The 27011-nt window shown below is 41.4% G+C and overlaps 1 protein-coding gene across 1 annotated transcript in view; it reads right to left on the bottom strand.

Annotated features, from left to right (window-relative positions):
* The window catches only part of CACNA2D3 (calcium voltage-gated channel auxiliary subunit alpha2delta 3), a 784136-nt gene that overhangs the window by 405476 nt on the left and 351649 nt on the right, over positions 1–27011 (bottom strand). The window contains exons 6-9 of the mRNA XM_060022702.1: positions 24948–25079; positions 19216–19276; positions 18971–19121; positions 7454–7528 (exon numbers count right to left, since the gene is read on the bottom strand). Coding sequence (XP_059878685.1) covers positions 7454–7528; positions 18971–19121; positions 19216–19276; positions 24948–25079 — 419 coding nt within the window. The remainder of the gene's footprint in view (positions 1–7453; positions 7529–18970; positions 19122–19215; positions 19277–24947; positions 25080–27011) is intronic.

The raw sequence follows: 27011 nt of genomic DNA, 5'->3' as shown, positions 1-27011 counted from the left end.
ATGTCTCTTCATGTCTTTTGCCCATTTTCTAATTATGCTTGGACTCTTGAGTTGGCATTATTTATGTATTCTTTATATACTTGTGCTCTATCTATACGTAGTTTATATATAGTTAGTATATTCATATAGATTGCTAGTTCCAAACTATCTTGGGAAAAGATATTTGCAAACCACACATTTTTGCATCCTTTCAGCAGGGTCTTTCACATAGAAAAGGGTTTTTTTCTAATTTCAATGAGATCCATTTTATCAAATTTTCCTTTTATGGATTGAGCTTTTGGTGTCAAGCCTAAGAACTCTTTGTCTAGCCCTAGATTTTCTGAAGATTTTCTCTTTTTTTTTTCAAAGGGTGTCATAGCTGTACATTTTACATTTAAGTTTTTGATCCATTTGAGTTAAATTTTGTTTAAGTTTCAGTGTTTCAGCCAAGGTTAATTTTTTGTTTATTTGTTTGTTTCCTCTTCCTTATGGATGTTCAACTGCTTTGGCACTATTTGTTGAAAAGGATATCGTCCTCCATTGAATTGTCTTTGCACTCTTATAAAAAATCAGTTGAGCATATCTGTGTGGGTATATTTCCGTGTTCTTTCTTCTATTCCATTGATCTATACGTCTACTCCTCCATCAATACCACACTGTCTTAATTACTGTAACTATGTAATAGGCCTTAACATTGGGTAAATTGATTCCTCCTACTTCCTTCTTTTTCAAGATTGTTTAATATTCTAGGCCCTGTGCCTTTCTATGTAAACTTTAGAATACTCTTGTCTATGTCTATAAAAACCTTGCTGTAATTGACAGGAATTGCATTAAATCACAAGACATTTATTGATTAAGTTCGCCATCTTATATGGGCCCAGGTTGTAGCATCCCAAAGCAATTACAATAGTAACATCAAAGATGACTGATCACAGATCACCATAACAAATACAGTAATAATGGAAAAGTGTGAAATATTGTGAGAATTACCAAAATGTGACACAGAGGCATGAAGTGAGCACATGCTGTTGAGGAAATGGTGGCAATAGACTTTCTTGGCTCAGGGTTGCTACAAACCTTCAGTTTGTGAAAAACGCAATATTATTGCAAAGTGCAATAAACTGAAGCAAAATAAAATGAGGTATGCCTGTAACTAATTTCTGCTCTTTATTATTTCCTTCCTTCTGTTTGCTTTGGGTTTATTTTGCTCTCATTTTTCTAGTTTCTTTTGGTAGGAAGTTAGATTATTAATTTGAGGCTTTCCTCTTTAATATAAGAATTCAGTGCTATAAATTTCCCTCTGGATGCTGTAATGGCTTTGTCCCACATAATCTGATACACTGTATTTTCATTCACTTTTATATTTTTAAAATTTCCTCTAAGACTTCCTCTTTGACCCATGAATTATTTAGTAGTATATTGTTTAATTTTGAAATGTTTAGAGATTCTTCTGATGTCTTTATATTAATGATTTCTAATTTGATTCCATTATAATTATAAAAAATACTCTATCATTTTAACTCTTTCAAAGTTGTTGAGGTTTGTGTTATGACCCAGGATCTGTTTTATCTTGGGTAATGCTCCATGGGTACTTGAAAAGAATGTATATTCTGCTGTTGTTGGGTAAAGCCTTCTATGAATGGTATCTGTATCTTATTGGTTGATGGTGTTGTTCAGTTCCTCCATATCCCTGCTGATTTTCATCTTAATAGTCTGGCAACTCATGACTGTGAAGTGTACAAGTCCCCAACTATAACTGTAAGTTCTTCTATTTCTACTCTCAACTTTTAATTTTTGCTTCATGTGTTTTGAAGATCTGTAGTTTGGTCCAAACATATTTAGAATTGTTATTTCTTCCTGGTGGATTGACCCTTTTATCATTATGTACTGTCCCTCTTTGTCTCTAGTATCTTTCTTTGCTCTGAAGATGAATTTACCTCATATTAATATAGTCACTTCTATTTTTTAATGTTTGCATAGTATATCTTTTCCCATCCTTTTACTTTCAACATACCTATGTCATTGTATTAGAAGCAAATTTCTTGTTGTAAGCATATGGTTGGGTCATTTTTAAAAAATCTACTTGGCCAATCTCTATCTTTCAATTGGTGTGCCTAGACCACTTATATTTAAGATAATTAGTGATATGTTAGGGATTAAGTCTGCCACTTTATGTCTTTTTCCTGTTCATTTCCTCTGTTTCTCATTTCTATTTCTCTTTTCTTACATTTCTGTGAGTTACTTTTTAAGTATTCCTCTTTTTATTGTTTTCTTAATGGTTGCTCTAGGTACTATAATATAAACATGTAATTTATCACAGTCTATTGGTATTAGCATTTATCACTTACAGTGAAATGTAGAAATCCTACTTCTAATTAGGTCCCTCTACCTTCCATACTTTCAAATATAATTGTCTTAAGAATTTCCTCAGCAAACACTGGGCACCATCAGATGATGCTATAATTTTTGTTTCAACTATCATATACGATTTAAGAATCTCCTGACGTGTGGAGAAAAGGGGACCCTCTTACACTGCTGGTGGGACTGTAAACTGGTGCAGCCACTATGTAAAATAGTATGGAGGTTCCTCAAAAAACTAAAAATAGAGTTCCCATATGATCCGGCAGTCCCACTCCTGGACATATACCCAGACAAAACTATAATTTGAAAATATACATGCACCCCTATGTTCATAGCAGCACTATTTACAATAGCCAAGACATGGAAACAACCTAAATGTCCACTGACAGACGAATGGATAAAGAAGATGTGGTATACCTCTTGCACTGTCGGTGGGAATGTAAACTGATACAACCACTATGGAGAACAGTATGGAGGTTCCTTAAAAAAACTAAAAATAGAATTACCATATGACCCAGCAATCCCACTACTGGCCATATACCCAGAGAGAACCATAATTCAAAAAAACACATGCACCCCAATGTTCATTGCAGCACTATTTACAATAGCCAGGTCATGGAAGCAACCTAAATGCCCATCGACAGACAAATGGATAAAGAAGATGTGGTACATATATACAATGGACTATTACTCAACCATAAAAAGGAATGAAATTGGGTCACTTGCAGAGACGTGGATAGACCTAGAGTCTGTCATACAGAGTGAACTAAGTCAGAAAGAGAAAAACAAATATCGTATATTAACACCTATATGTGGAATCTAGAAAAATGGTAGAGATGAACTGGTTTGCAAGGCAGAAATAGAGACACAGATGTAGAGAACAAACATATGGATAGCAAGCGGGGAAAGCAGGGGGTGGTGGTGGTGGATGAATTGGGAGATTGGGATTGACATATATACACTAATATGTATAAAATAGATACTAATAAGAATCTGCTGTATAAAAAAAAAGCATAAAATAAAATTCAAAAAAAACGAAGATGTGGTATATATGTGGTACACACACACACAGTGGAATATTACTCAGCCATTAAAAAGAATAATAGTATTTGCAGCAACATGGATGGACCTAGAGATTATCATAATAAGTGAAGTAAGTCAGAAAGAGAAAGACAAATAGCATATGATACCACTTTTACATGAAATCTAAAATATGACACAAATGAACTTATCTATGAAACAAAAACAGGCTCACAGACATAGAGAACACACTTGTGGTTACCAAAGGGGGAGGTATGGGAGAGGGACGGATGGGGAATTTGGGATTAGTAGATGCAAACTATGATACATAGGATGGATAAACAGCAAGGTCCTACTGTATAGCACAAGGAACTATAATTTAATATCCTGTGATAAACCATAGTGGAAAAGAGTATGAAAAAGAAAAAGAATATGGAAAAGAATACATTGATATGTATAAATGAGTCGCTTTGCAGTATAGCAGAAATTAACACAACGTTGTAAATCAGCTATACTTCAATAAAATTTTTTAAAAATCTTCTGAGAATTAAGATACTACATCATACTTACTTCTATATTTAACCATTTCTATATTCTTTCCTTTTTTAAAAAAAATTTATTTGGCTGCACCGGGTCTTAGTTGCAGCACACGGGATATTCGTTGCCACATGCGGGCTCTTAGTTGCAGCATGCACGTGCTGTATCTAGTTCCCTGACCAGGGATGGAACCCGGGCCCCCAGTACTGAGAGGGTGGAGTCTTAACCGCTGGACCACCAGGGAAGTCCCTATATTCCTTCCTTTCTGAAGTTTCAAGCCTTTTTCTGTTATTTCCCTTCTGTTTGGAGAAATTCTCTAACCATTCTTTAAGGGTAGGTTTGCTGGCAACAAATTCTCAGAGTTTTCCTTCTAAGCATGTCTTTATTTCTCCTTCATTCATGAAGAGTATTTTCACTGAATATAGAATCCTAGGTTGACAGTTCATTTCTTTCAGTACTTGAAAAATGCTACGCCACTTCCTTCTGGTCTCCATTGTTTCATATGAGAAATCTGCTGTTATTCAAATTGGTATTTTAAATAATGTGTCATTTCTCTGTGGTGGATATCACTTTTGTTTTCCTTGTGTAATTATATTTAATTATAATGTCTTCCCATGGATTTACTTGGATTTATCCTATTTGGAATTTACTCAGCCTCTTGAACATGCATGTTTATGCCTTTCACTAATTTGGGGAGGTTTTCAGCCAATATATCTTCAAATATCTATCCAGTCCCACACTCTCATCTCCTGAGACTTTTATGACATGAATGCTAGCCCTTTTGCTGTCCCACACGTCCCTGAGACTCTATTCATTTTGTTCCAATCTATTTTCTCTCTGTTGCTCAGCCTGGATGATTTCTATTGATCTGCCTTGAAGTTTACTAATTCTATCTGCTGTCATCGCCACTCTACAACTGAGCTGATCCAGTGAGTTTTTTATTTTGGTGACTGTATTTTTCAGTTCTATAATTTCCACTTGGCTCTTTTTTATAACTTCTATTTCTTTACCGAGATTTTATATTTTTTCATTTATTGGAAAAATAAATGAAAAAGAGAATTCCTAATTGCTTTTGAAACAATTTAATTTTTTAAAAAATATTTTTTAAATTTAATTTTAATTTCAACATCTGATTCCTGTCAATATTGGCATCTATTGATTGCCTTTTTCATTTATATTGTGACTTTTCTTGTTCTTGGGATGACAAGGAATTTTCAATTGCATTTTGGGCATTTTTGATTGTATACAGTGAGACTCTGGGTCCTATTTAATCGGTTTTCTTGGCAGTAAATCTCTCTGTTGAGGTGTGGCACAAGGGCCAAGTGGTTGTGGGTGGGGTGGAAGATCAACTTCCTGTTTATCCCTGCTGAAACTGTGGACAGCTGGTCTATTGGTTGCTCCACTGGTGTTTGGCTAGAATAGGAAAGGTACTGTCACAAAAGGATTTTATTGTTAGGCCATTCTTTTCCTGGTCCTTTGACTAAAGGAAACAGGCTTTTCTTAGAAGTTTGTTTTTCTGTTTGTTTGTTTTTGTCTATGCCTGTTGTTGGCCCAGGTGGGAAGCTTCTGGAGTGCTCTATTTGGGAACAGATTCTATTATAGAACAGATATTGATTCTATGGGAATTAATAAAAAACCCAGGGAAGGGGCTTCCCTGGTGGTGCAGTGGTTGAGAGTACGCCTGCCGATGCAGGAGACGCGGGTTCGTGTCCCGGTCCAGGAAGATCCCACATGCCGCAGAGCGGCTGGGCCCGTGAGCCATAGCCGCTGAGCCTGCGCATCCGGAGCCTGTGCTCCGCAACAGGAGAGGCCATAACAGTGAGAGGCCCGCGTACCGCAAAAAAAAAAAAAAAAAAAAAAAAAACCCAGGGAACTCACCTCCATGTCTTTAAGTCTAGGCAGTTCCCCTTCTTTCTACCTTGCAGGTCTTCCTATACTTGTTTGTGGGGTAACGTCCAGGACTTTTCAGTTGTAAGGGGAGGGATCTGATTAAAATATGGCTACTCCATACTGGCAAAATAAAAAGTCTGGATTGGTTTTAATAAAAACGACTTCAATCTTCAACATTCATAAGTTCAAAGGAGATTTTAAATAAATTCTTAGCTCACTTTCTCTAACAATTTTTTCATTCATTAGACTTCATATCTCCAAATATCACACTGCCCTTGTTCATCGGGGAAGCCACCTGAAGGAAGAATCTTTTCTATTTAATGTTGTAAGCACCATCACTGGACACCTATTTAAGGCTCTGGGAGATATTCCAATGCTACAAAATTGGGAATGGGGTGAACTCCAGAGCCAGGCAATGGCCAAACAAACAGAAAGTCCCTAGCGAAATCTGGCTGTAAGTTTGTTATTTTTTTCCTACCTTGGCCAAAAAAATTACCATGAACAAACATTCCCTGGATACACTTGTTCTTTGAACTATAACATACTTGTTTCTCTCTCCTAAAAGCAAAGCTGATTATAGTGGTGCTTCCCCCTCAGATTAAGGTTTGGATATTAACTCTGTTATAATTTGTCCTTCTCACTCTGTGTTCCAGTTCTAGTGCATTTCTCCCAATCCTCTATTGTTCACTCCCTCAGAGGTACCCAAACTTCTGCCACCTGCATCTAGGATAGCACCAATGGGACTCCCTGCCCATTTGGGCCAGAGGTTCTTCCCAGCACATGCATAGTACATCACAGAGAGCTACCTTGGCCATTGTCCTCAGTCACCTCATGGGGATCTGCTCTCCAGAGGAGGAGCATTATTTTATTGTACTCACATGGCAGGTACAACAAAACAATGTGAGTAATGATAACTATGAGTCCCAGGACGTGTGACATTGTTGCAGCCACAGCTACACAGCTACAGGGTCATTTGGCCCTGTAGGGTGATTGGTGGTGGCTGTGATGGTTGTACTGACAGATTTAAGGGTGGCCAAAGGAAAACAGAATTTTATAGAAATCCACTGTGCAAATTTTCCAAGAATGCTCCAACTGGAAAGGAAACTTGTATCCCATTTCCTAAGTTCCTCCATTAACATACCTTCCTTTTGCTCCAGGCAATATATATTTATGAAGCAGGCAATGCTCGCAGCATTAAGGATACAGCAGAGAGTGACATTATCCCTATCCTTATAAAGCTTACCTTCTAAACCAGGAGTCAAGTTACCCCAATATCTACCCCAACAGTTATTTAATTAATTTTATTATTAAGTGCAAGAAGAGATATAACAAGTGGGTTCAATTTTCTTTGAAATTCCAGCAAGAGCCATATTCTTTCAATGGTGTCAATATGGGTGAAAAGCACAACACAGGATGTGCTTAGACCAAAAGAAAATCAATTGTTTCAGAACTATCGAGCATCTGAACTCAATATAAGTATTTTACTTTCATGATTTTATTTGGGCCTCTTCATAAATGTTCTACACACTGGAGTTCCAAGGCCCTAAATGAAAGGGCAGTACATTTGGTGAGTTTAAATACTAGGACAGAATTACTGTAATTGATCACTGTGAGGGAGATGGGTGTGCCATGACCCCTGATGCACCTGCCCAGCAGCAGGCCCTACCTCCTTGTTTGTCCTGTCAGCTTGCACCAACGTTCCATTCAGGCAAGGTTCCACGTAGTGAAGCTCCTCGTTATACTGCAAAGGGAAAAACAGCCAAGAGGAAACACTTAATTAAGCCTTTGAAGGGTACACAATAATTTAAGGATACACACACACACACAAACAAAAAAGCAGCACGATCACAGGCTCAATTCATTTACACATAAGGTGACTTTCTCAATCAGTACCCCTACAAAAAAATTGTGCTTAAGTGCAAAGACATACTTTATTCATTTCTTGTTTGAGGGGGAAACTTGTACAGCACATATTGGTAGATGGCAGTGTTCAGGGTGTACACAGTTAACTGATAATCCTTCAGGGGTGACTCCAAATATAGGGGTGACTCCAAACATAGGGGCTCCCAGGGCATGGCTAACAGTGCATGGTCCAACTGAGATCTAAAGAGCATTCCACAGAATTTCCTGGCGGTCCAGTGGTTAGGACTCTGTGCTTCCACTGCAGGGGGCACAGGTTCGATCCCAGGTCAGGGAACTAAGATCCCACAAGCCGCATGGTGAGGCAAAATAAATAAGTAAATAAAGAGCACTCCAAACTTGGGCGGATAGGGCTCCAGCTCTGCCTTTGGTTTCATGGAGCTAAGGAACCTATGTGCAGGTCACATATGAGTGAGTACAGAATGTTGGAAAGGAGAGGCCTGGATATTCCCCTATAAGAGCCTTTGCAGGTGTTGGTCAGAGCACTGCACATGCCCAGTGACACCACTGTCCACACAGGCCAATGCCAGCCTTCCCGTCATTTTTGATTCCAGAATACCCAGATTATGAAAGCTTGTTTTTGTCCAAAGCTCACAGCTAGGAAGAGAAATTCTGAGTGGTCTTATTTAAATTTCTCTCATCAAGCATGGTTCTCTGCACTGTAGCTAGATTGGGACATTCCCAAACACAAATCTAATCATTCCCCCTCTTGTCAATGTCATTCAGAGCCCCCCACTGCTCTGCAGAGGAAACTTCCCAGGGCTTGGCAGGGCTCTAGCCACTCAGCCCTGTTGACCTTTCTAGCATCTTCACTCATTAGCCCTCCCCATAAACTCGGCAACAGCCTGCCCTAATTCCCTTTCTGTCCTCTGAGATGACCCATCTTTTCCTTCAGGCCTTCCACAACTGGGCCTTCTTCCTGAAGCCCTCCTTTGGCATCTCCAGCTGACACCTGTTCATCCTCTGGGCCACCTCACCCCTGACTCCTCTGGGAAGCTGCCTCTGTTGCAAGAGAGGCTCCGCTCCTATCCATTCCAAAATTTTAATTGCCTGGTGCCTGGATCCATCACAATGTGGGACCACATCAGTAGGGTCTATGTCTGGTTCCTCAGTGTATTCCCTGTGACAAGCACAGGGCTGGACCCAGAGTAGGTACTGGGGAACAATTTGTTCAATGAGAGTATCATGGCATTTCCACTTTAGGGACCAAAGGCCCAGCCCAGAGCTCCAGAGGGAAGGGACCAGAACCATCTCTCACAGGGCCAGCCTGCGAGCAAAGTCTGGCTAAGAAGTTTGGACTTTAAGCCTACAGGCAGTGAGAACCATAGGCTGTGGGCAGAGGAGTAGGTGAAAAAAAGAGATCAGCTTGGGGCAACTACTCTGGACACACTGCAGGGACAGACTGCAGAGGACCAGACTGGCAGCTGCTGCAACAGTGACTAAGATGTATCAGGTTTCACCTACCAAGATGCTTAATAGCAAGGAGGGGTAGTGATAACACTAATATTTGCAACTAACTGTTAGTGAGCATTTCCTTTATCTAGACACAGGCTAGACTTCATTCACAGGATACCTCAACCTCAGGTAGTAAGTACTTCCAATCACTCCCCCTTTACAGATGGGAAAACAGAGGCCGAGTAAGGATGATGAACTTGCCCAAAGTCACTGAGGAGTACATAGGGTGGAGTTCAGATTCAAACCCAAGCAGTTTGACCTTCCAACCACTGACCCCAGGACCTCAGAGCCCCCAATTTCTCCTCTCTGGCGCCTAAGCCTATGTTTCCTATCAATCTGACTTTTGCTCCCTCTTTAATCTTTGTTTTTAGTCACATAAAACCATCAGAAAAATTATAGCTCAGTGGACTTAGAGCTGAGATGAGGCATGGAGAAAAAATAGATTTATGCAATTCTGAAATCAGCTGTCAACAAATGGAGTGTCATCTCCGGATCCAGGAAGCAACTGCACAGGCTAACCTGAAGAAATGCTTCTCCAAAATTCTCAGTCCAGGGAATTCCCTGGCAGTCTAGTGGTTAGGACTCCGTACTTTCACTGCTGAGGGCCCAGCTTCAAACCCTGGTTGGGGAACTAAGATCCTGCAAGCCGCACGGTGCGGCCAAAATAAAATAAAATAAACAAAACTCTCAGGGCATATAAAACTGACACTGGAAGTTGCTGGGGGAAAAAAAACAAAAACAACCCAGCCATTTTTCCTCTCCTCCACCTCCCTCACTGACTGATTTGGTTCAGGGTGATAATATGCCCATTCCTAAAGCTTAATTCCTTTCATTCTTGAAGCATAATCAGTCTTAGGCAATCACAGCTATTTGGTCCCCCTCTGTTGGATACAGGCTTTCACAGCATGTCTTGCAGCTGGGGGTGGTCAAGTAATCCATTCCCAGCCAATGAAACATAAGGGGTAGTTTTCTGGGCAGTTTCAATGAAATTTTTTTTCTTGCCATTAAAGGAAAACTCTTCTACATCCACTGCCTTCCTTCCCTCTTGAGATGCTATTGTGGAGCTGCAGCAGTCATTTTGCAACCATGAGGTTTCGAAGGTTGACAAGGTTAAGAATGGAGAGCAAGGCTCAAGGAAGACAGAGCAGGAAGATAGAGCCAATGTGGGTCCTTGCTGACACTGTTGAGCCATTGTACCAAACTGCAGCTGCCCTCTTTGAGGCTTCCTCCATGAGATTATGAAACACCTATAGACTGAAGCAACTTTTATTCAATTGTTCTGTAACTTGCAGCCCAAAACTTTCCAACTCCATTTTCCAGGTAAATTTTAAAACTTTACCTACATTCTACCTGATACACATTCACAATGTTGATTCCTGGGGTTCTATACTCTGAGGTAGGAGTCAGGACACTTGGGTCCAGGTCCCGCCTCTGCCATACACTCAGTGTGTGGCCTTGGGTAAGTCACTAAACCTCTGTGATCCCAGATCTTATGCATAAGGTGCTAATTCATCTTCAGTTTACCCTCCCCAGGCCCCTGTGAGGATCCAATGATGCAAAATACCTGAAACTGCTTTGTTATGTAAAGGCCTGTATATGTGGGGGACCAGAGAGGGGCTTACAAGTAAAGAAGACCAAGAAGTTCTTGCCCTCATCAGGGAGGAACATGTGCAGTAATCAAAACCATGCTCGCCGTCACCGTGCAAGCCCTGGCCACAGTGGAGGAATCTGCTCTTCTGAACCCCCGCCAGCTTGTTAGTGGCATCATCCAAGCTTGCAGTTAACTAATTTCCCTTGACTGCATCAGGACAAAACTATGCTGAGCAATCTGGACTGTATCACCAAAGGGAACGGGGCTCAGCCGTCTGTGTGAGGGAATGGTGCACACCAAGCAGCTGTGCCAAAGAGGCCCACGGGCTGTGCATGCTCACCACGCTACCCAGCACTCCTCCAGAGGGGGACACCAAGGGTGCCCTGCATGTAGAACTGCTCCCAGGCTCCCAGCAGTTCTCCTTTTGGAAACCTTTACATTTCTGCATTTTAATGGATGGCCCCTAGATTTCCACATTGTGAAACAATGTGAGATGGCCAAGTCAATTTATAACTGAAGGTCTGGTCACCTCCAGTCCTAAGATACAATGGCCTCCTTCAGCTCTCCTTCATCCCTACTTAAACAATCAGATATCAATGGTCTAATAGAAAAGGATGCAATGCACATCATCATTAGCCAGATGCAATGCTCTTCTGCCATTTGCTTTTGCTCCCTCCCACTACCAAGAGTGAACCCCAGGGAGGCACTCAACCACCCCCTACTCTCCCCAAACATTTTAGTCCTTTCTGCAAGTTTCTGGAAAATGGGAGGAGTATCTTAGCAGGATAGGAGAGAGCCCAGGCAGCCCTAGAGATGGTCTAGCCAGCCCACTAAACATGTGGTGAGGAGATGGACAAAGAACTTTCACCCTTTAAAGAACTTAGAATCTACCACATAGCCTCAGGGCCTCAGTCACTGTCAGTTTCCTTCTCCCTTTCTCCTGGCTGGTTGGCTCTTCTCCTCTGATTCACACAAGTGTAGAGCAGTAGAGCTAAAGCAACTGCAGCAAACAGGGTGGGTTCAAATCTGGGCTCGGACACACACTAGCTGGGTGACCTTGGCCAAAGCATCTCCACTCTTTGGGTGTCAGTGTTCGTATTGGGGGGATGGGGATTGTAACTGCATCTTTCTAACGAACTCATCGTGAGGATGAAATGAGATGGTTCAGTAAAGAGTCAACAGAGAAGCCTCATGTAAGAAAGTGTCTGGGTGTACAAGCACAAGAAAGAAAGAAAATATTTATGTGAGTGTGCTGTGTGCTACACAGAAAGACTGACAGCTGGTACTTGCTAAGTAGGAAGAGGTGTTGGGGCAATGGCCATGACTTATTCTTGGGAACAGGGCTCACGTACCCCTGACCTCTGCAGAGAGCACAGACTCAGCATTCGTTGGAGAGAAGGGCTGCTTCAGTAGGCACATGTGACTCTCTAAATACCTGAGACAGAAACCACCACATTGTGTGGCTGTACACTGCCCCACCCTAGGCCACACTCTGAACCCTCCCAAAAACCTGGGTATTTGGCAGACAGGGAGCCAAGACAGAGCTGCCAGCCTACTGCCAAATACCAGCCGGGAAGGTATCTGCCATGAAACCCTTTGTTCGTTTGTTCCCTGAATATTAACTAAGCACCTGCCATGTGTCAGGGATATCAAACACTGGCTAAATTTGCACATGATCATCACTGTGGAGTGATCATGGACCACTTTTTCTTACTTTTATTAGTAGAAGAATGTGCTCAATAATGTTTGCTTTTCCTTTTCAGGATAAAAAAGTGCTTATTTGTGATGTTGCCATGGTCCATCCAAAAAAAAAAAAAAAGCCTCAAGAGAAACCCATGCTATTCAGGCCAACCGCCAAACTCTAGGCTCTGACAGCAAGGAATACATCACCATCTGCCTTTTCTTTCCTTTCACCCAATCTCTGGAAGTACCCCCAACATCTCGCATTTTAAAGACACAGCAAAATCCTCAATGGGAATTTTAATGATGATCTAAAAGAGGAAAGCCAAGTTTCATTCAATGAATGGCCAGAACTTTTGGGAGAAGAATCTAAAAACAAAGAACAAATGGGCTGGGCTCACCCACAAGATTCATGCAAGCTTCGGCATTGGTGCAGAACAGTGTCACATGTTGGTTCATGTAAATCTCAGCCCAGAGACTGGAGAGCAAAGGACAGCTGACTGGGCTCTGGATGATACTGGGGATTCTGAACCCTGCTTAACGTTGGAAGCTGGACATGATTAATGAAAGCAGTGCAGCTTTCAGGCCTAACAAAAGAAGATCAACAGTTGCCTTTAAGGATAATGAGGAAAGACCTCACGAAGAAAGAAGAGACTTTAGGGAACATGTGGACACGTCACCCTGCAGCAGAGACTCCTTCCATGTCTTCCACTGCCTTCAGGGGATGTACCAGTTCCTCTACGTGGCTGATGACCAGACTTGCTTGATCTGGACCGCCCCTCTCAATCCACTGCCATTCTTTTCCCCATCACCCCCACCTACCCACTCTCTCTACCTTCCACATTCACCCCCACTCCACTATGTCCAGTCACTGAACTCCTTTTAGTCAAGCCAGCCAGGCCTGTACTTCCTGGAGGTGGGAGAAAACTTACTACAACCTGAAAATAGCACTTTCCTCCTCAATTGTTATTCTCCTTTTTCCTTCCCTACCTCACTGCATATGCCTGGCTAACGCCTACCTACCTTAAAGTCTTCACTTCGTCATCGCTTCTTCCAAGAAGCCATCACTGAGCCCCCCGTTGGCTGCATGTTCCAGCTTTGTGCTCTCTCAGCCTCCCCACCCCAACCCGACCCTCTCTGAGACTGCTCTGTCCACACGACTGTGAGCACCTGCTTCCTGGTTTCATTCACATCCAAAGCACACACATACACACAAAACCTCAAAGTCCATGCAGGAAGACAACCTGTCTTCCTTACATACAAAAGCAGCCTCAGTACTTAACTCTTAGCACTCAACACTATTTGTTGAATAAGTAAATAACCAGAACAAAGAAATGAAAGGCAAAACTGAAGATCACTGATGGAAAAGATTAGAAACAAAGCCAAGAGAAGAAAAAAATAGTTGACACAAAGACAAAAAAATAAATAAACTAATATGATAAGAATCTCTAGCCTCTTTGAAAAACAGGTAATAACTGTTTTAGAGAAGCCTTAGTTACACATACACACACACACACACACAAATATATATATATATATATATATATATATATATATATATACAGAATTAAAATACTGGCATGCTCATACAATGCAAGAATCTGATGTAGAATTGCTGGAACTCCATTAAATATTTTTATGGTTTTATTGATGCACTTTCGATTAAATAACCTTTAGAATGAAAATGTGTAGAGTTTATGTAATGAAGCAGATGAATCCACAATATTTTCACCAACACAAGGCATCCCAGGGATCTTTTGCATTACAAAAGCTTCTTGTGTAATTTGAAACACAACTGGACGTAATTAGCAGTACAGAGAAAATGAGCACCGAAAGAAAATACCATCCTCATACTTTTAATACGGAATCGATTACTTTAAAAAGCAAATCCACAGCAGGCAAAGCACTGGAGAAACGGTTCTGAAGAAAATTCTGCAAATTAAAACCAGGGCACCAGAAAGTTCTGGGTTGAACTAACAAATGATGCTCTTCTCTATTCAACTCTGCACAAACACAGGCTACAGGAGGCATTTAAATTGATTTATCAATATCAGCCCAGTTAATACTGTGTTCATTTAATGCATGGCTTAGGCTTCTGTAAAATCATTTTTCTAACTTCAGCATGGAACAGAATTAGCACCCTCATTTTTATGATAATATTGTTAATTTAATGCATGGCTTGGAGTTAGACTTCAAAGTGAATCAGAAAAATATGGCTTTTCTCTTGTCAGAGACATCTCTCTTCATGCACCAGTGGTCTGATCTTAAATTTTAACTTCAACTGCACAAAATCACTCTCATATTTCAACTGTTCTTTCATAATTCAATCATTTAGTTCATTGGTCTTAGATTGATTTTGCAATATCCTGCTCAGGAAAACTAAAACAAGTTTTAACATTATCTTTTCATGTTTATTCTCTGGAAAGATCTGGATTGGACACTTTTCAGAATACTCTATAAGATGCACTTAGGAATGAAGTTAATACAAACATGCAAAAATGGCTAGAATGGGCAAGGAAAGTCTTTTCCACCATTTAAATTCTTTTCCTCCTTTCCCCATTATGGCACTGAAAATCAAATGGCAATGATGAATTAGATTTGTACAAACGAAAAACCTACAATGTATAAGAGCTTCCAACATTAAAAATAAAGATTGTATTTTTTACTTTCTCTCTAAAACACTGAAATGTCTCCTCAAACATCTACCCAGCAAGCAAGAGAAAACTGACAGTGTAATGAAGGGTGAAATGATAATGTCCTCTCCCGTAAATGGAATCCAGCCAACTAGAACAATGCATTCAAACAGATTTGCAGGGCATTCTGAATGGAGTTTCAAACATCCCAACCCCCTGTACTTACAAGAGCCTGCAGTGGGGTCTCCCTCTAGATGGGGGCAAGTGACCATTTTAGACAGATGGAGGAAACATGTACATCATATTACTAGAGCAATTTTGCCACTGTAGAAATAGGAAAAGGAGATGGAGGAAAAAGCCACCACCACAATTTGGCAAGGCAAAACTGGTGAACCACACTTAGGGTTGGAAGAGACAATTCAAGGGAATGCAAATGAAGACTTGTCAATTACAAATCTACTATTTAGGACCCTCAAAATATTGTTGTTATGGATTGAATGCTTGTGTCCTCCCCTTAATTCATATGTTGAAGCCCTTAACCCCCAGTGTGGTGGTATTTGGAGATGGGGCCTTTGGGAGGTAATTACGGTTAGATGAGGTCATGAAAGTAGGGCTCTTGTGATGGGATTGTACCCTGATAAGAGAAGATGTGAGAGAGCTTGTCCTCTTTCTCTTTCTTTCTGCATAAGCACAGGGAGAAAAGGTCACGTGAGCAGACAGCAAGAATGTGGCTATGTGCAAGCAACGAAGAGAATTCTCACCAGAAACCAAGTCCTGCCAGACCTTGACTTTGGACTTTCCAGCCTCTAGAACTGGGATAAAATAAATTTCTGTTGCTTAAGCCACCCAGTCTGTGGTATTTAGTTATGGCAGATGGAGCTGACTAATACAGTTTCTAAGTATGCAAACATTATAACCTTCTTAGTGGACATTCTGATAATACCTAACTCTGTGCAGACCCTCCTTCGGTGCAACAATTTCACTTTTAGAGTTTATTCAACAGAAGCACACCCAATCCTGCAAAAATATATGTATGAGTCCATTCACTGTAGCACTCTTGAGTAGAAAAGAGATTAGTAACAGCATAGTGTCCAGCAAAGGGGGACTGGTTAAAAAATTAATGCCAACTATAGAGGATGGAATGCTCTGTTCTTCAGGTACACTTGATACAATACAAGTATAGAAGCAAGTTGCTGAATATTCTGTAAAATAGGATTCTATTTTTGTGGGAAAAATATGTGTTCATATATATACAGAAAAATTTGGAAGAATATGTGCCAAATGGAAAGGGAATGGGAACATTTCTGAGTTGTTTAAAATTTTTACATATGTTGCCTATATTAAAAGCAATCAATACATTAGAGTTACTGCTAATTAGTGGTTCCTTTTATGACCTCAGGCTTTTAATATAAATTCAAACATATTTGATCCCATTAAGGGAAAAGAGTTCATGATTTTACTATAGAGGCTTCAAATGAAAAAGTTCAGAGTATCTTTCTAGTTGTCGAAATAATTATGTAAATAGTCTTGAAGCTGATCATTTATGTTGAAAACTAACAAACAGATGTACAGTGAGGGTTAATGGGCCCTCTAATGGGTTTCTTTATATAAGGGGCCAATTTGGGGTAAAAAAGAATTTTTTTTTCCTTAGCTGTTCTATAATAACTGGCATGTCTACTTTTAATTATCTTAATCACCCTCTCTTCATTATTGAGTTGACACTGTTTGTATATCTTAGTGAATTTACAGAGATTATTTCAATCGATTGGTTTTGTTAACAGAACAATAAATCCTGACTGATAAAGGATTCACAATGTAATTAGCTAGCTCTTATTATGCAAATTTCTGATACTTCTGTAATGAGTAATTAAAGATTAAAAAGAAAGATAGTCCCAAATTAGCTGCTTCTTAACTGTAAATGCTTCAGGATGTGTGAGGATCAGCCCACGTTTGCATATTCACAATGAGCCTGGTAACTAAAGTAACTTTTCTTGATTTGGAAACCCAAAGTTCTGTCTGAAAAATCTCCTTCAAAGAGCTATGCCTGAGGCCATACAGTTTTACAGTAAGATGGCTGAGTGGTTCAACTATATTTTCTTCACTTCTGCTCAGGAAACAGGACAAGGGGAACCTGGACAGTTTCTGAGTCCTCACTGTGCCACTTTTTCTGAGTGTGTGACCTAAAGGCAGTAGCTGCTACCTCCTGGTGCCTCTATCTCCAGGCTATGCGGTACAGAGCTCGGGTGAATATCCAATGAGATCATCTACACTGGGACACTTGGCAGTGATGCTCCATGGAAAGCAGCTGCTGGTATAATTCATTCAACAAGGATTTAAATTACTATTTGCCAGGTACTGTCCTAGGCACTGGGGATAGTACACTGAATAAACAAGACCAACCTCTGTTCCCATGGAATTTATTATTCTCTTCCTTTTCTTCTTTAGGGCTTTTTAAAATCTGAAGCTATTAAATCATGGTGCCCTGCTGTTGTGCCTTTTTGCTCCAAGTCTCATCAGAAGCTGGCAGGACACTAATCAAGCAATCCCCTCTGCAAGCCCAGTGTCACTTCAATACCCATGCCCTCTGCCCAGTGAATAAAAGTGGATGTTATAAAAAAATAAAAATAAAAAAAAAAAGTGGATGTTATGCCCATGCAGAAGGCTGCCCAGAAATAGGGTTCCATGATGACACACTCTGCTCAGGGGCCCGGAGAAGCCATGCAGACACAGGAACAGCATTCTTGGAGCATGTCCATGCCACTCATTCTTCAAATAGCAGCCCTTCTTTCATACCCTAACACTGGCCTCCTGTGTACCAGCTTTGGTTGTCCTGGCAGGGACCCTGGGAGTGATGTGACTGCACCTGCATCACAGCTGCAGGCAGAGGCAGACTCAAGTGGTTCATCCCAAGACGCGGCACTGTATGTGGCCAAATTAGCATTCAAAACTAAGTCCCATCCCTGAAGCCAAGCTCTGTCTTCTCACCACACCGCCTCCACTGCCTGCTGCAGCCACTCCATGTCCCAGAGAGAGGGGATGTGGAAAAGCACAGGTGACCAGCACACAGGAGCACCCAGCTACGTATTCAAGGAAAACAACCAGGCTCATTGTGGCTATCATCTTTGGAAAAGAGTGGGAGGGAAATAAGGAACATGATGAGACTTATACCAGAGAACGGGGGAGAAGAGGATAAAGAACTGGAGATGGACTCCTGAATTAGTGCTCCTGCCCAGGCAGTGTGTTCATGCCCGGGCTTGGTTCCCGAATCTCCCACTTCCCAGCTCTGTGACCTCCGCAAGTTACTGACACTCTCAGTCCCTGCAACCTCACTTGAGAAAATGCCAAAACCACCCCCTACACACTAGGGCTGCTGTGAGGAACGAAGATAATACCAATATGAAGATTAGGCAAATGGCACACAGTAGGCACTTAATAAATGCCACTTTTGTTTCTGAAGCTGAGATAAAGTACCCTATGAGCCTTAAACTGCTCTCTACATTTTTGTTGTCTTACCATCATGATTACTATTACTATCATTGTCATCAGACTAACCTAGCTTAAAATTAATTTCCACATGAGAAAATCTAGTAGTTTAAGGGAAATCTCGCTAGGTCTAATTCCCCAAGGTTCTGAAAGGGTTGGTTCTCCAGGAAAACTAAATCTGGTGCTACTCTTCCAGATAATAGTGCCTGAGAGCTAGGTGAGAAAAAATGTGCTCAACTGCTTTCCCAGTGACTGAAATCCCTCCAGTACCACGATTCAGTGAACTCACGTGGGACTAATGAGACCTCATCCTAGGGCATCTAATGCTATGTATACAAAAGCAATAAGAATGTTAACTGCTTGCTGATAAAAGATCACATGAACTCAAAGTGCAAAGAAAGTACAAAACAGCTGCAATTACGGCAATTATGTTGAAGAAGTCGTCATCCCCCAGCGTATCCAAAATAGATGAGACTGTTTGCTTTGCGATCGTCAGACGGAGCCCTTTCATGCTGCCACTGACATCCACTAAAATGACCACGTCTTTCGGAGAAGTCGCTGCCTGGATGTACCTAGATCAGAGGAAAATTAAGTAAAAATGAATCCTGAATCTCTACGCAAGTTTCCTCTTTTAAAAAATAACTAAGAGGTTTGACCGTTTCCTACCATTTTCGGTTCCTGCAGTCAAAGGCAATGACTCCATTCTCATCTGGTTCCCATTTAATCCCTAGAAGAAAAATGGAGTTATAAGAAACCCAGAAACTTCAAATATTTATTCACAGCATTTCAAGGCTGCTCTGCTTTGCTGATTGAATGAACAGGGTGAAAAATCACATGCAAACACCGACCCTGGAGCTCATCACATGTTCCATCATCAACTCTGGGAAGGTGCTTTAGGGCTGGAACGCCATAGCAAACACGGCCTTAGCTCAGGCACTCCAAGATCTGCTAGAGAGTGGTGACATCTTTAGTAACCCACTGTCCATCAAGAAAGGACATGACTCCAGCCCCTTCCCATGGCTAATGATAAAGTTAGCCAAGGTCATTTCTCACTGTCCTTCAAGTTGCTGGACCTGGCTGCATCATTCATGGATCTCTGGGCAGGGTCAGGCCCCGTCCCTGGACCCAGATAGGTATATGTCTAGGGCACGCGGGGTAGAAAGCATTCAATGTTTCCATCTCAGAATATACACAAGTCTGTTCTCTTTTCAGTTCTGTTTTGTCTTGGCCTTCTACACTGAAATGAAATAAAATGGCCCTAACTATACTGCATAATAAAATTTCAAGTTCAGTCTTTGAAGCCTGGGGGTTTTTCTCCTTATGTAAAATGGGATCCAACATCCTTAGTCTCATGGCTTGCAGACTGGTCAGGATATGTCCAAGGTTCACATGCTCTATTTACAACTTAATCTTTATGAATAAACTTTCATTTAAAAAGAAAAGGGTTTGCTGCCTAAAAATAAGATAGAAAATCATTGTTTTCAACCATCAATACTGCTCAGGGATGGAGGATTAGAAACACAGATTTTGGAGTTAAGAAAATAAAACAGAAAAACTATTTTCACAGCAGAAAATCCTGACTTTGTAGCATTGAGATTCTCCTTTCCAATTAATAAGGGTCAGTTTTCTGGACCACACTGGGCCAATAATAGGCACTTGCTTAAGATAACATCACTAAATTATTCCAGAGATAATCATGAGATGGCAGCTTGTAAACCAAAGAGTCATTTTGTTTTGTCCTCCTTGTACCTACATTTCCCACGTGCAAATGGACCTAATTTAAAAGTTCTCTGTAACAAATTGGAAAACAGAAGTATGAGAAGCCATTGCCAATTGAAGGTTATTAGGTAATGAAGATAAAATAAAAGTGACATAATATATTGTACACTAAAGGAGAAGAATGCAATTTATTTTAAAAACATCTGACATACTACATTTGTATAAAGCCAAGTACAGCTAGGATGACAGTCTTCACACATAATGAAATTATATATATAGTGAGGCTAGGTAATGTTCCAATGTGTAATTCCACAAAGAACTGGTTTGAGTCCAAATAAAGAGAATTTTTTTTAATGTGTTGATGCATGGTAGACATTCAGTGGACATTCTTTGAGTTGAATTGTGGCCAGTGTTTTTAGACCACAACCATATCTGATCATCCTCCACCTCACCCGTACTCTGCCACCCTTCCTCCATCACAGCCTTATCACCATGTGCTCCACTGGGGGAGAAAACATGCAATTCTGTTTTACTGTCCTAGCATTTAGGCCAGGGCCTAGGAAGAAGGAATTAATGACACTCAATGCTCTCCTTTTGGATTGAGGTCCTTTCCCTGCAAATGGGCTTGTAACTCCACCCATGCACTGCTGAAACTTGGTGCTTTTCAAAAAGGCTCTAGGGAAAGAATCCTTCCTTGCCTCTTCTTAGCTTCTGGTGGCTCCCAGCAATGCTTGGTGTTCCTTGACTTGTAGCTCATCTTTCCAATTTCTTACTCCATCTTCACGTGGCTGTCTTCCCTCTGTGTCTGTATGTCCTCCCTTCTCATAAGGACACCAGTTACATTGGATTTAATCCTAATCCAGTATGATCACATCCCAGCTATATTAGATCTATTTCCATGAAAGTTCACATCTGAGGCTCCAGGTGGACATGAATTTGGAGGGACGCTATTCAACCCACTACATGTAAGAAGCGTAGGACTTGTAAAACAAAAGTGAGGGGTGGCCACAGGGTAAAGAGGATTACCCCTGGGCACAGAGAACCATGTTTGCCAAGGTATGAGAAGAGCATGTCAAGTTCAAGGAGCTGAAGGAAGGCTGGTGTGGCTGTGCAGAGAGGATGTCTATAGCAAAGAAAGAGCCTGGGTGACAGCAGGAACCAGGAGGCTCACGCCCTTCCTGGTCAGGACAGGAGGTACATACTAAGAGGATGAAGACAGTACCTCAACACAGTTCTAGGCACAGCTGCCCTGGATATAACAATAAAGGTCACACTTTGACTCAAAGACAGGGTTGTATGGGCCCTGGAGGATCATCTCACCCACACCTAACCTTTGGGCCCAAATCTTCATTTCATAGCAGGGACTCCAAGGCTCTCAAAGTTCAACAGATTTTCCTGAGATTTCTAGTTAGGACTGGGACTTGATCTCCCAAATCCCATGCCACCATTCTCTTCCTTACACAGGCAGTATAAGGAGGTTCCATGAGAATTTACTGTATCTTAGTGTCAGTTAAGTGTATAAAAGTAAAACTGGTTTCCATGCCATGGGAGGAACATCTGAGGGCCTTTAATCTGCTTATGTTCATCTTGAACCTCTGCTGCTGGGGCAGCAAGAGGCAGCATTTACCAAACTAATCTGACCATTGAGCCCTTCCTTTCCCAAGAATCTCACAACAAAATGATTTAGGAGACAACCTTCAGGAAACCCTGTCCCAGATGGTACTGTCTCTCCTAGGACATTTCAGCATTTTAGTATGTACTTTTTTGTACACACAGATATTTTGAAAATGTTCAAGTAATCAAATCCCAGAGAAATAATAGTTGGTTCATCTTAAATCTCTGAGATCCAAGGAACTGTCACTTAACCAAGGAGTACCCTCAGGAGCCATATCATTTCTGGAAGTGTCAAATGCCTCATGGGATCCCTCCAGGCTGGCTGGGGCATGACTCTCAAGATAAAAGGAACAGTGCAGTTCAGCAGCAGCTTTCACTGCCATTCAGTCTTCTCTCGGCGGCACTCCAGACTTCAGGACCAGCATCAGTGATGCCTGCCCTGCCTTCCTCGGCCTGCCTTCCTCAGCTTTCACAAGACAAGGTCCCTAGAACATTCAGCATATCCACAGGTGAAACTGAAAATAATGTCAAAATCTCTACTGCAGACTCAAATGCTCAAATCTGATTAGATGTAAAATATTGTACAATATTCCTATATACTATTGTTTCTCTCCCAAAGGCATTATAAACTAATATTGGAGGGAAATTAATTTCATCTAAGGCAACATATGTCTTCATAATCTTCTTGGCACATGAAAATGAAGAGTAGGGCCAACAGAGCAGAGCCTAACTCAGCATCATCTGAAAGTCAGGTGATTCAATGAATGTGTTCCCTGCTGGCGCTGGCTGGAACTGGGTCTCTGCCACTGGCAACCAAAATCTCTAACGAATGCACTTCCCCACAAGAGGGAGCTTCGCGAGGGCAGTGACCTTTTCCGCTTAGCTCACCATTTTATCCTCAGGGCCCCACACAGGGCTTGGAACAAAGCAAGAACTCAGGACACACTTATGTAAGAATGAAGGAACTTCCCTTCTGCTTACGACATTTACACTTAGCACTGATTCATACTATTGTACCACTCTAAACATGAAAAGAAGCATCCTAAAAAGAAAAAAAAAAATCCTAGCAAAAAAAGCCCATGGATCCCTCATCTAACAATCATTTTATGTCCAAGAAACAAGAGGTGTACTCTGTTCAGAACCAAGCACTGAGTGAGCACTGACACGTATCAGGGCAGTGAAGCCCTTTGGAGGACTGTGACCTATGTCTTTATTCACAAAGAAAATATGCAGAAATTTTACAAAGTCAAAATTCTGCCACCAATATCAAAAAAGAACTGTAAGCATTTCTGAGTCAACTATTCTGATTCTGACTGATAAAAATCTTGTACATAAATTAATCTCTCCAATTAGAGAAACCCTTTATGAGGATTTTCTTTTGTTATGGACTGAATGTTTGTGTCCCACCAACATTCATAGGTTGAAGAACCCTGTGTTCTGGTATTGAGAGGTAATTTTCTTTGCGAGGCAATTAGGTTTAGATGAGGTCATGAGAGTAGAACCCCCATGATGGGATTAGTGCCCTTCCAGGAAGAGTAAGAAACACCAGAGCTTCCTTTCTCTCCCATGTGAGGACACAGGAAGAAGGCAGCCGTCTGCAAGCCAGAAAGAGGGGTCTCACCAAGAACCATATCTGCCAGCACCTTGATCTTGGTCTTCCCAGCCTCTAGAACAATGAGAAATAAATGTCTGTTGTTTAAACCACCGAGTCTGTGGTGTTTTGTTATGGCAGCCCGAGATGACTAATACATCTCTATTATCAGATTTTAAATTTGAAACTTTCAATTTAGTTTGAAGACTTCCTGCTGGTGGAGACAACAGATGATCTGTGGTTTCTTCTTATTTGCTCCACCTTCATCCAAATGCCACGTGGTAAGATGTCCTTGTGGCTTCCCTGATGGATCAGCCCCCCACCATGCTCTATTTTCACAACATCTGCATTAAATTTACTCTCCGTTGAGTGTATCAAAGCAGACTGCAATTTGGTGACACTAGAACTTTAATAGACCACTGTTTATTATAATGTTATCTTTAATAGAATGCTTATTGTTTAAATTTCTGTGAGCTCCAGGAGGAACCATGCATGCCCTGCTGAACACAGCTCTCGGGAAATGTTGAAAAATCTGGCAAAGCAGGCACTCGGCAGGCAAGTCTCAGGGGACAGATGCTAAGTGCAGGGCAAACAACTCCTGAAGGCAGAGGCCGGCAGTCTCTGTGCCTCAAAGTGGGAAGACATCAGGTGCCTAGGCTTACTTAATGAAAACATAAAAGACTCCACTTAATTGCTCCAAGATTATGCAGGGCGTTTTTTTCCTTCTTTTAGGTTGAGCTTGTTAATTTCTACAGCTGTGATGTTGGCACAATTGCAGCCTCGAGTCCTGTTTTCACAACTTGTAAGCAAAATTAAAACTTCCTTTTTTAATTACAATTCAAACCAAGCCAGAATTAAATTCCTGTTGCAAAGCAGAGGCCTGGGAAGACCCTAGAAGGAACACTTGTTCCAAAGTCACGATGGACAAACTCTGACAAACATATTCATTTGAGGGTGCTCTTGGTGGCACTGACGTCAGTAGTGCTTTGGCCATTTCAACCTCTCCTTTCAGGAGCAGTCAGCTTTAGAGTAGGGAAACCTAAGCTCAAATGTTTCCATTTCTTACATTTTTCAGTCAGAATTTAACTCAGCCCATTATGGATTACTCCTTTCCCTGGTAATAATAACAACAATAATAGTAATAGTAGTAATAGTAATAAAAGCAATCTCTTGTCCAGAAAGATGAAATATGATACGTTTCACACTCCAATACCTCACTTTAGGTGGCAGCTCTATGAATAACTCTATTGAGGAAGATGCTGAAACCACACGTAGATCCAAATGTGGGTGTGCACATGTATGCAGATGCCACACTGCATTCCTGTCCTGTACCCTCACAAGAGATTTAATAGATTTGAACTTAATCTTTCATTTTCTTCTAAGGGAAGGGAAAAAATTGTTAACCCTTGACCCTAAAGGAAAATATCACAGGATCAGTAACTTGAATCATAATTCTCAATGCAGGGATACTCACCTGGATACTGCCTAAAAAAGCCCTTTGCACTTCCAAAGTACTGCCATATGAGACTCGGGTCACGATCAAAGTTATCTACAAAAACTTTGTTTAGGGACTCGGACCAATAAACCCCATTGACAATTGCTGGATCTGGGGAAAAAAGGCGGGGAGAGAGAAGAGGAATGTTACAAACCAAAGTGAAACAGAACCCCAGCTGGCATCCCACGTAGCTGGCAGATATCACCATGGGGCCCATCCTGCAGGAAGCTGTGAAGAAAGTTATAGCTCCCGAAATGTTTAGCTCCTGGGAATTCCAGCTTTATGTACATTAGAGTTTCCCCATCCTGCCTGAGCCCTCTAAGCCACCCAGGAGACTCTACTGATGACTCCTTACTTGAAAGGCACATCCCTTTTTGGGTTACTTTCAATCTGGCTGAGCAAATAGTTCAGAGAAAGCAAAGAGAGACTTTCTTAGCATTCTGTTCCACTTTTCGGCTCCTGAGTCAGAACTCAGCATTGAAAACAGGAAAAATGTGTTTTCTGTCACTGCAGTCACCTCAGCCAACGCAGCCCTGTTCCAATTCTCTCCACCTCTAACTTAAAAGTCTGCTTTAAAAATAAATAAATAAGTAAATTGGAATTACATAACTAAATCTCTCTACCTCTTTTGTTCAGCAGATTATGAGCTCCATAAGGGCAGGAACAATCTTGCTTTGATCTCCTGCTGCACACCTTTGACCAGCACGTGGCAGAAACTCCAAAAATGTATGGATGGATAAAGAGATGAATGGATGAATGGATGGATGGATGGACTGATGAATAAAAGGCTGTTCTCCAATTCCAGACAACTATCTACTCTTCTGCCCTGTCATCCCATGAGCAAATGTCTTTTCCTCACCCTTGGGAGCCCAAAGATAACCCCTTGTCTTTTGTCCACAGATGAGAATTAAGAGTGAAGACAAAGACAGAAAATATATACTTCTTGCATACTGATCAAAGCATGGTGGATCACTGAGGATACTCTTTAACTGTCCACTTTTTTTTAACCTTGGAAGATCCTGTTTCAAAATAATGCAACACTCAGCAAAATTTTGTTGCAAGAGTATAGATAATTGTCCAGTCCCAGTATGATGAGGGTAAGGATGACAATAGGATGAGCATGTTAATAGTTAGGAAGAGGAGGAGGAGGAGAAACCTTTGTTGAGTCCTTCCTGCAAGGCAGGCACTGTGCTCATCTTCACTCCTGTCACCCCCACCACAGCCCTCCACAGCAGGTCCACTGTTGTTCTCCATGCTATACAAGTGGAAACGGAGAACCAGGAGGTCAGGTTCTTTCCTAAAACACCCAACTAGCAAATGGCAAAGCCTCTTATCTGTGATTTCCTTATTTGTAAAATGGGGATAATAATACCCAATAATTTGGCCTGTTTGGAAGGTAAAACACATTGGCAGAAAGGGACTAATGGCCATAGGCATTCACAAAGTCATCAAGGGAGCTTAGTCCAATCCCCTGGAGTCCAGCACCCTCATCAGAATTCCCTGTGGAACTGTGAATCACAGTAACCCCACTGTGGCGTCCTCATTCCAAAGATCCCTCCATACTACACAGACAGCGGGTATGGGGACAGATTCCCTCAGTCTAGCCCATACGTTGCACAGCAAGCCAACGAAAAAAGTAACTCTAGAAATGCTTATGTAAATTAGGTACACTGCAAGGAAACTCACTGTTGGCACTGTGCTAGCCACTCCTCCTCGCTGCGTGCCCTTTGCCAGCTGGCTGCCCACAAGATGTGGAGGATGAGACAGAGCCGCGATATGACGCCTGACCCAGTGGACAGACATGGCGCCTTGTCTTACTGTCTTACCTCCAGCCTGTCTCATTCTTTCAGACCACTTACACGGATGCAACAGGCAAGCGGGATTCTAACTCTCATCTCAAGGGCAAATGCTCTAACTCTTGTAAACTATAATAAACCACATCATAGACTGGGAGAGTGAAAATGATCAAGTCAACTCTTTCCTGTAAAGTAATTTTGAGTTAAGACTATCCTCACCATCCTGGAAAATGGAGTTCTTTATTGT

The sequence above is a fragment of the Delphinus delphis genome, chromosome 10 (assembly GCF_949987515.2).
Source record: "Delphinus delphis chromosome 10, mDelDel1.2, whole genome shotgun sequence".
Taxonomy (NCBI): domain Eukaryota; kingdom Metazoa; phylum Chordata; class Mammalia; order Artiodactyla; family Delphinidae; genus Delphinus; species Delphinus delphis.
Note: the sequence above shows the minus strand (reverse complement) of the source record. Positions and strands in the feature narration are given on the sequence as shown.